Consider the following 9487-nt stretch of genomic DNA (forward strand, 5'->3'; position numbering starts at 1 on the left):
TGCCCTGTTTCTGATGCAAGGGCACCTTCGGGGTAAGGCTCAGCCTGTTACCTCCCCAAAACACGGCTTCCTGCTCGGTCACTGCTGTGAGCTCCCACGGTTGCACCCTTAGGCTCCAATATTCTGTGCATTGACAACTGCCTCAGCAGCAGCTGCAGCAGGGTTTCATGCATGTGATTCTTTCCTGTGGGAGTCTTCCTGATGTTTAACAACCACTTGCTCTGTAATAAATAGAAACTATCTCTGAACAAGGATTTTTAAGTTGGATAATATCTTTTCCTGGCAATGTATTAAAATAGGCATCAATTATTATTATTTCCTTTAAGGACACCGTTATCTGTTGAGTATTTTAAGGACCTTAAAGTGAAACCCTATTCTCTTTGCTTTTTCATGTGAAAATCTCTCACCTTCTTTCTCTGAACACTTGACATTTTAACCTCAGCCTGTTCTTGTATGTTATTCCTTTTACAGTCCAGACAAAAGAATGTATTAAGCTTATACATAAGGAGCATTCCAGTTACATATACTATGTATTTGAGTAGTAAGATTAGAGTACCTCCCATTGCTCTATTTTTAACAAATACCTGACTGCGCTTCCTCTTACAGTGGTGACTTTAGTGTGATACACGCATTCTTCCGCTAGTTAAGTCTTTACTTTAAAGCAAGCAAAGGTAATTCAAGCCCCTCAGCAGAAAGCATTGCCACTGCAGCTGGGAGAGCTCATCTGCCTTAAGCTTTAACCTGAAGGCTGCGTACTGATTACACTGAAATAGAGGAAGCTATTGTGACTTGGTGTTACTGTGCTGGAATCAACTGTCTTCATTACTAAACTCCAGTTATACAGGTAGTTTCATGTAGGTAGCTCTGAACAACTTGTTTGCTCTGTTCGGGGATCAACACTGTAATTAATAGCAGTGATGTGGGATTTCTGGTATCTAATGTGTACGCTTAAGCTGATGTTAGCAGTGCTGCTCTGGGCCACTGCATCTACTTGAAATTTCAACACTGTGCTTGTTGTATCTTGGCGTTTCCCAGTATAAATGAAGTGACTGTTACAAAAGAGTGTGAGACATGTCAAAGACATCCTTGAAAACTTCAATAGTGGCTATTGCGCTGTTCTTGTTTTGCAAACCAAGACCAGGAGAATGACTCACAGCAAAGGGAACGTACTTTTTTTCACTAGCCTGACTCACGAGGTGAACTTGCCAAGTAACCTCCCCACCCTGCAAACTGTTCTTCTCATGCAAGTTATGAGGGGAGAGAAACAAGGCTTGTGACCTGTTCCGTGGAGGCCGTAACGCTTGTACAAGCGGGCCCTCCCTGGGGAGGGAGGTGTCTCAGGACATGCTGGTTTGGGCACCGCAGGGGCAGAATGGGCCTTTTGAAGTGAAGGAGAGGGGCGGCTCTTCTAGCCATGGTCTTAGGGAGAAGTTTTGCTTTCACCAGCTCTGAACTCCCTCCCAAAGTACCTCTTTCAGGTCAGGCACAGAGGCTCTTGATATTTCCATGTTCTCCAATGTTTCCTCGAGGACAACTGCAGTGAGGTGACACTTCTGTGAATTCTGCATAATGTGTTCACAGCCTGATCAGGCACCTCCTCCTCCCCCGGGGGGTGCAACTTCCATCCTTCATTGCACTATTTTGATTCCTTTAGTGAAGAAGTAACCGTTCTACCTAGCAGAGCAACTGAAGCTAAAAATACCAAGTTACTGACTGCTGCCTGGTATTTGGAGAAGATGGGGTTAAAGATTGATGCCCTAGCTCACAGGACCAGTGGCAGTACACCACAGTACTCCTCTCTGTACAAACTGAACAGCTCCTGGTTGTCATCCTTTGTCAGAGATTTTCTGCCTCTACAGCAAGAATCCAGATACTTCCACATTTGAACTCAGCCTGCTGGAGGATGTTGTGTCTTTTTGAGATCTAATTGAAAACAAGTTCTGCTTGTGAAAGTATGTTTTATTACCTAGAAGTATTCGTGTAAGAAGGCACTTCTGTTACAGCCATATTAAGACCACTAAGTTTGCATTAAAATTCCACCACCCTAATTATATCATGGTTGGCATGACACTGGTGAGGGTGATGTCCCCGTTGATGCAGAGTTTGTTGATCGCATTCAGCTGCTTCTCACGGAAGTTGTACTGCAGCAAGTGGGCACCGTCAACCGCTACCTTGAAGTGATCCACCTCGCAGAGGATCTGGAGCTGAAATAAAAACCTTAGCTCAGCCAAAAAATAACCATTGTGTTTGCTCTTGAAGAAATTTTAAGCCACAGACTGGTGCTGGCTGAAGGTTGTTGCCAGCGGAGTGCAGCTGAGGGGCATGTGGACGAGCTGGTGCAGCAGCTCTCAGCTGCAAAACCACCAATGACCGTTGCCTTCCCCAGAGCCCTGCCGCACTCTTCCTTCCCCCGTGTTTTAGCCCATGGTTTGTCTTGTGACTACATGGGTTCAAGAACTGGTACTCCATGGCTCGCACAGTGAGAGCTGTGTTCCCATCACCTACGAACCCATTATGCAGGAGAAAAAGTTTGTGGAGAGCGCTTGGCTGTTAACGAGGGAAACACCTTCTAGAAACCTGCCCAACAACTGCTGAGAATGACAGCATAAATTGGAAGGATTTAATAATAAATGGGAATAACCGAAGGGGGGAGAAGTTCTACCCTGGGCACCTGGGCCTGCTGGAGCAGGTAGGTGCAAGGAATGTGCTGTAGGACCAGCTGCGTGGGGCAGCCAGGGAAGCACACCAGCCCTAGGGGCACCTCTAGGAGCAGATTCCTGTGCAAAGAGCATCGAGGTCCTTGCAGTGAGTCTTGTTACACAGCCCTGACCGAGCCCACCCACTGCATGATGCAGGTGCACTTGAGACTGAGCTGGGGTTTTTTTTGTTACCTGGAAGGGTTTTCCAGCTTCAAATGGAAACCTGGGAGCTGTCCTCTCCTCCTTTCCCCAGTTATTCTGGAACATCGAATTGCAGACGATGACTTTTTTGTTGTCTTCATTGAAGCGCGGATTGAAGTGGAAAGCAATGTCATTCCCCTTCTTGAAATCCAGTGAAAACCTGCAAAGACAGTAACAGGTGCGCTGCTTTTTCTACAAAAGCCCTGGGCTCTGTTACAGGGCTTGCCAAAAGTGGCAGCAAGTGGGCAGAACCCCAGGCCCCGTTGGGCACTGACAGGGCATTTACACATTGTATAATATTTGATTTTACACCAGGCACGTGTTATTCAGGAATGGAAAGCAAATTCCAGCACCCCTGCTCCATCCAGTGGCACCCCAAGACACCCCTGGCCCTCGGTGCTGGATGCCCTGGTACCTGTTTGGGTTGGGGTTGACGGTTCCCATGATGGTTATGAGCATCCGAGGCATGAGTCCTGCCTGCAGGGGCAGGTCGAAGGGGACTTTCTGGGAGACAACAGGAATTCAGTGTTAGCTAAAAAGCACATCGAAAGCCAAAATGTTCAGGCACAGGCTGGTGCTTGGTGTGACAGCACACCGGGGCAGCCCTGTGACACAGTGACCACCCATGCCACCCCCCCAGGGGACAGTCAGCCCCAGATCCCTCCCATGGCCAAGCGTAATCGGGCAGTGAAGACACAGAAACCCTTAGAATATGACAGAGCTGTTACCATTGGAGGAGCTGGTCCCCCCTGCGGAGGAGGGGGCCCAAATCCAGGGCCACTGGATGGTTGTCCTGGGGCAGGATACGACCCTGGTCCTGCTGGTGCTCCAGGGAATGCTCCAGGTGCTCCGGGATATGGTCCCTGTCCTGGTGCTCCAGGATACGGTCCTGGTGCTCCGGGATATGCCCCTGGTGCTCCGGGATATGCTGCTGGTGCACCAGGATAGGACCCTGGAGGGCCGGGGTATGCCGGGAATGTCCCAGGAGCTGGTGGCTGGTTCCCCCAGGAGGGCCATCCCTGGGGTGGGGGTGCAGAGGGGGTCGGGTTGTTGTTGGTGGCCAAGGCGTCGTTTAACTGGGGACAGAGGGGAGAGGAGGAGGGTTAGGTGGGTGACAGCAATGCTGGAGTCAGGCTGAGTCCTCCAACATGCATCTTTTGTAGCCTACAGCGTGCGCCGAGGGCAAGAGCTCAGTTACTCCCCAGCAGCAGGGGTGGCTGAGCGCCTGGGCTGAGGCTTCCAGAAAACCAGTAAACACCGATGTTACTGGGGCGGATTTGAGGAGTTACGCAGGTTTGCAAACACATGTTCCCAGCCCTGCCAAAGGTCCCCGCTTCAAGGCAAGGCACCAGTCGCAGCCCCCGTGGTGGTTTGTTTTTTAAAGAAATTCATACTTACAGAGAAACCGTCTGACATTTTTCCTAAAACAAAAAGACAAAGCGCACTTAAGTAATTTTTAACATACACCACCTGAAAAATAGAGGTTTTTGAGACCAGTTAGAGTTTACAGTGGCAACAGGCTGGAAAGGGGTGAGTCCCTGAATCACGTACCCGGCAGGCAGGGAGGACGGCTCCGGCAGCGCAGAACAAACCCTGGTCTGATACCTGCGGGAGGAATGGAGGGTCAGGCCACGGGCAGCCTGGATGGCCCCGGGGGGAACCCAGCCCCGGACCCTGCCAGCAAGGCCCTTTGGGGGGGGTGATGGCAGCATGGGGGGGAGGCACAGCCACCTCCCTGCCCTGGCTGGGGGGTGCTGGCTGCCTGTGCGAGACCCTGGGTGACCCCCACACCCATGCAGGAGCAGAGCTACTTGGTGGGATGAGTAATGTGGTATTGGCACCCAGCCGTGTCACAGGTTCGGTTTCGTCCTGCGTGCCAGCCGCAGTCAGCATGATTCACTTCCCCATCCCCAAAGCATCATCCCAGAAAATGTTTCAATAAAAAAAAAAACAACAACAACAAAAAATCCCTGGAGGGGCTGCAGCTGCAAACATGTGCTGCGGGGGGGGGGGGGGGGGGGGGGCTACAAACCCAGCACCGCACATCGGGGGACATGTAGCCACCCCATGACACATGGGACAGACACCTGCAGCAGACCTGGCAGGGCGAGAGGCGGGTGGCACCCCTGGGTGGAGGTCCCCTTACCCAATTGCCCCACACCAGCTGGAGGGCACCGTGGGGGGGACACACGTGCCACCAACCGCTCCGGGCCAGTGGATAGAAGCTGCTTTTCAAGTTTTATGAGTCCATGCCGAGCTGCTCCGCCAAATGCATACCTGCCTGTGTGCAGGAATAGCTGCTGCCTGAGCTGGATTCCTCCCATCAAAGACAGCATTCATAAAAGAAGAGGGGAAAAAAAAAAAGAAAAAGAGGAGAGGCAGAAACAGAGAAAGAAAAGGAAAATTCCCAACTGAAAGCGGAGAAGAAAACTTCTCTTTGAAAGGAAAGTCCAGACGCACAAGGGTCACAGCAGATCTGCGGACAGTGGGAACACCGCAGGTTTCACAACCGACAGGTAACCCCATCCCTGCAAAACACCCACACTCCTGCGCCCGCACCGTTTCTCAGTCAGCCTTTCAACCGGCACCCAGGAGCCCGGACTGTTTGAACAGCCCGTATCTCAAAAAGCTTTTATTTGCCTTCTGGGGTGTTTTGGGCTTTTTTTAAGCCCTTGGGTTTGCCATGTGTTTGCAGCGCTGAGCCGAGGGTGCACAGCTCCTGCGGGCTCCCCGGGGCTGCATCCAGCCAGGCTGAGCTGTGGGTGCCGATGGCTTGTGCTGCTCGGGCAGGGGGTCCCCCTGCTCCCCCTGCCCACCCTGCAACACCTCAGGGAGAAGCATTTTTGCTCCCCTGCCTGGATTTCTTACTGCTTCGGCCTGGTGGGGCCAGCGCGGCAGGAGTCTTGTGTCTCCCCACCAGTCCAGGGATGGTCGATTTGATAAATAAACGAAATAAAATTTGTTATCAAGAAAGGAAAGTCTTGAAACACCACTGTTCTTCTGCCACCAAACGGTGCCACCCGGCTTGGAGCCCAGCAGCCAGCTTCTCTCCCAGTCACGGCAGCGCGCAGCCCTGGGACATCTCCCCGGGAACGCTCCGGGGCTGGGTGCCCGCTGCCCGGCCGCTGGCGCCACGGGAAGGGTGTTTTTTCCCACCCACGGCACCGGGCAGCTCTGCCCTTCGGCAGCACCTCCGGGGTGCTGAGCTTGAGCCGGATGCGGCCGCCCCAGCGGCTCCGGGGCTCCCGCCGCCCCGAGGGACAGAGGGACAGCGGGACAGCAGCGGGGGCACCCCCGGGTGCGTCCCCAGTGTTTCCTACAGGCACCCAACACGGGAAAACTTGGGAAGGAAAGAGGTTCCTTCCCTCTCCCCTTCGGCTCTGTTTCTGCGGTGACTTTCCTGGGTGTCTCTCGCGGGCCCCCCAGCCCCTCCCTCCCCCCCGCGTGCCTTTTGGGGCTCGGGCAGGGCCCCCCGACACCCGGCAGGTGCAAACCGCCTTACAGCTCCATCCTATCTGCCATCCCACCGGGACCCCAAGCATTCCCAAAAGCCAGCGAGGGCTTTCTCTGCGCCCCGTGGCGCGTCCCCCACCGCCCCGCACAAGGGGACAGCGCAGCCCTGCACCCCCGCTCCCTCCCGGCATCCCTACGGGGGATGCACCGACACCCCCCCCCCCGCGAGGACGAGCAACACCCTTAACCCTTTCTTTGCCAGGCAATAGGTGCCCAAACCCCACCGCTGCTCCCCCCGCCCCGGGACCCCGCGCGTGGGCGCAGCCACTCACCCGGGTGCAGCGGCGGCGACTGGCTCCTGTCCCGCGGCGCCCGTGGGCGCGGACACGGCGGCAGCGGCGGGGACCCGCCTGCCCGGGGCGGGGACGGGGCGGGCACGGGGCAGATGCCGCCCCCCGCGCTGGGAAGGGCCCTGGCAGCAGGAGGCCTTCGTCATATTTCCCTTTATGAAACGGTGACCCCCGCTAAGGGGGGAGCATTTGGCCGTCCCGTGTCTCATGTCTCGAGTGGGTCCATCTCCAGGCATCGGGGTCCGCAGTGTCTGACCCTGGCGCAGCCGGACCCCCGCAAGCACAGCCGCGGCAGCAGCCCTTGCAAGAGCCCCGTCTGCATAGCCCACGGCTCCAGCTTTACTAAAGTTCAATAAACCACAAATTTACTTTTAAATTTCCGACGTTTTCTGCTTCACTGCGGAGACTGCCGAGAAAAAAAATGACAAAAAAGCTTTGGGTTTCACCTGCCACAGCAAGGCTGGCAGGAGACCAAGGCTGGGGAAGCCCTTAACGGCAGCTGGAATTTCAACAAGCACGATTGTAGTTGGAGCTGAGGGTGAATCATCTCCTGCTTCCTCAGTGGGCTTCACAGCTTAAAGTGATAGAAAAGGAAAAGGTGCGTTTGCGTGCTGAAATCCTGATCTGCTGCCCAGTGCTGCTGGTACAATAGAAGAGAATGGGATGGGATGGGATGGGATGGGATGGAATAAAATAAAATAAAATAAAATAAAATAGAATAAATAGAATAATTTCACTTGGAAGGGACCTACAGTGATCATCTAGTCCAACTGCCTGACCACTTCAGGGCTGACCAAAGGTTATTAAGGGATGCACACGTTAATTGGTGTCATTAACAACGTAGAAACTACTGCTTGAAGGCAGCGGCTGAACTAAATGGCTTAGCTGGTCCTGCAGCTGGTACGGAGGGAAAAAAAAGGCAAAAATCTGTTGAGTTTGGTTGTAATGATTTGTAGTAGAACTTCCTGCAGTTCATCTCTGCTTAGATAAAAGATTGGGCTTCAGAGGAAGGCGCCCTCCTCTCTACTGGAGCACCTGCCTGGATTTTAGCATCCTTCAGCTTGAATTCAGTATTCAGCTGAATACTTGTCACCAGGATTTGGACCAAACTTAAGCATGAAAAAATGCCATTGGCTGATGAGAGATGCCAGGGATACCCAAGGGAATGGGATGCCCCACTCCGGGAAACACTTTAACAGGGAGCACTGCTTCACTTGCCTTTCACAGCACCCAAACCTCACCACGATAAATAAACACTGTGATATCTTGGGGGATGTTTTAGGGCAAAGGGAGCTGGAGAGGATTTAAGCCAGTAACGCTGAAGGATCCCTGATACATTGCATGAGTATCTGGAGCTTCCTGAGCCTGTAACGCGAGCAGGAGGAGATCACTGCTCTTCAGAACAACCGTGCAAGTCCTGGCTCCAGCATCTGCCTAAAGCACAGCCCTTCCGAGAGCAGACTCATCAAGAGGTGTGCATGTCCAGAGCACACGTTCGTGAAATTATTCGAGGGACGTGCACTAAGTGTTTTTAAACAGGCACTGGCGATTTCTGCCTTCCTGGATAAGGCTGTATTAACTCGTTAGTCCTCACCGCTTTTTCCCTTCCTCCCTAGGACTCCTCCAGATGTCTTTGGCAAGAGGTGTTTTCATGAAAAACCTCTGTAGTTATTTTCAGGATTTTGCTCAAAAGCTCCACACATTTACCAGAGTGGTCTGCCTGTTTTTTTCCACTTCCAGTGCCATAAGCTTTGTGCTTCCAGTTACGCAACAGATGCACAGTGTTAAAAAAATGTTTGACCAAAAGTGGAAAAGTGAACCAAAATCTGAGCTAATTTCTTTACTTCAATAAACCAAGCAGCAGTGAAGGCAATGACTGAGCATCCTTTCGGTATTCATGGGGTGGGTGCCGAGAGCTCTTTGCACGCAGAGCTGTGAAACGTCCACATTTGGCTTTGCTCCACACCACCGGAGTCATCCTGCCGTGACTCAGAGTCGGACACAGAGGTGTGGCAACTGTGGTTTTCAAGCTTTGCCTCTCCAGATCAAGCACGGAGAGCAGCTGGGTTTATTGCCAGAGCCCCAAGCAAGGCAGAGCACGAGCACACGGGTGCTGTAGGAGATTAAGTCACGGCGATCACATCTTGCTTGCAATGGTGCAAGGCCTGGTGATGCACAGCTTTGCAATGTGGGGCTGGCTGCTTTTCAAAAGCGGATAAAAAAATAGTCATTTCTCAAAAATAGGCATATACTTGGGGTCTGGATTTTTTTAAGCATTCATAAGCAACCTGTTTGCTTTAGAGACTCTTCATGTAAAATGCAACTCTGCATGGTACCATGTACAATTTAAAGTCCCAAACTGCAAACCCAAGGGGTGGGAAGAGACAGAGGACCCTGGCAGGTGGCTCGGCCATCAGATCATGCTGTTTCTTAGGGATGTACTCTCTGATGTGCTACTCACTGTGGCCAAACACATTCATAGAATCACAGAATGGTTTGGGTTGGAAGGGACCTTAAAGACCATCTAGTTGCAACCCTCCTGCCATGGTCTTGCATTAAAGGATTAAAGGTGATGGAGTAATTTAGCAGGAAATACACACACACACACACGCACACATGCACGCAAGCACACACGCACACTCTCTCACACACATACACAAACACCCATCCCCCCCACCTTCCAACTTTCCTCACCGAGGTGGGAGGTTAGGTCCGGCGAGGTTTTTCTAGGTGATGTTCAATTTACCACTATCAGTCCAGTTGTGTTTATTACGTATATTAAAC

General features: G+C 52.4%; 1 protein-coding gene across 2 annotated transcripts; it reads right to left on the bottom strand.

Moving 5' to 3' along the window:
• Nucleotides 1-1947: 1947 nt before the first annotated feature.
• Nucleotides 1948-6777, bottom strand: LGALS3 (galectin 3). Of its 2 annotated transcripts, XM_040601373.1 has the most exons (7): nt 6686-6777; nt 4452-4505; nt 4299-4321; nt 3629-3976; nt 3316-3404; nt 2892-3060; nt 1948-2204 (listed from the first exon to the last, which is right to left on the bottom strand). In XM_040601373.1, exons 3-7 carry the CDS (start codon nt 4314-4316, stop codon nt 2049-2051), a joined length of 780 nt encoding a protein of 259 aa, XP_040457307.1. In that variant the 5' UTR covers nt 4317-4321; nt 4452-4505; nt 6686-6777; the 3' UTR covers nt 1948-2048. The 2 variants fall into 2 exon arrangements, with proteins under 2 accessions (XP_040457307.1, XP_040457308.1); XM_040601374.1 differs by lacking the exon at nt 3629-3976.
• Between the last annotated feature and the right edge of the window lie 2710 nt (nt 6778-9487).

The sequence above is a fragment of the Falco naumanni genome, chromosome 7 (assembly GCF_017639655.2).
Source record: "Falco naumanni isolate bFalNau1 chromosome 7, bFalNau1.pat, whole genome shotgun sequence".
Taxonomy (NCBI): Eukaryota; Metazoa; Chordata; class Aves; order Falconiformes; family Falconidae; genus Falco; species Falco naumanni.

Coding starts and splice junctions, on each gene's coding strand:
- LGALS3 (XM_040601373.1), bottom strand. Junction 3,061..3,315: donor GTCAACCCCAACCCAAACAG/GTACCAGGGCAT, acceptor CTGTCTTTGCAG/GTTTTCACTGGATTTCAAGA. Junction 2,205..2,891: donor AAGCTGGAAAACCCTTCCAG/GTAACAAAAAAA, acceptor TTTTTATTTCAG/CTCCAGATCCTCTGCGAGGT.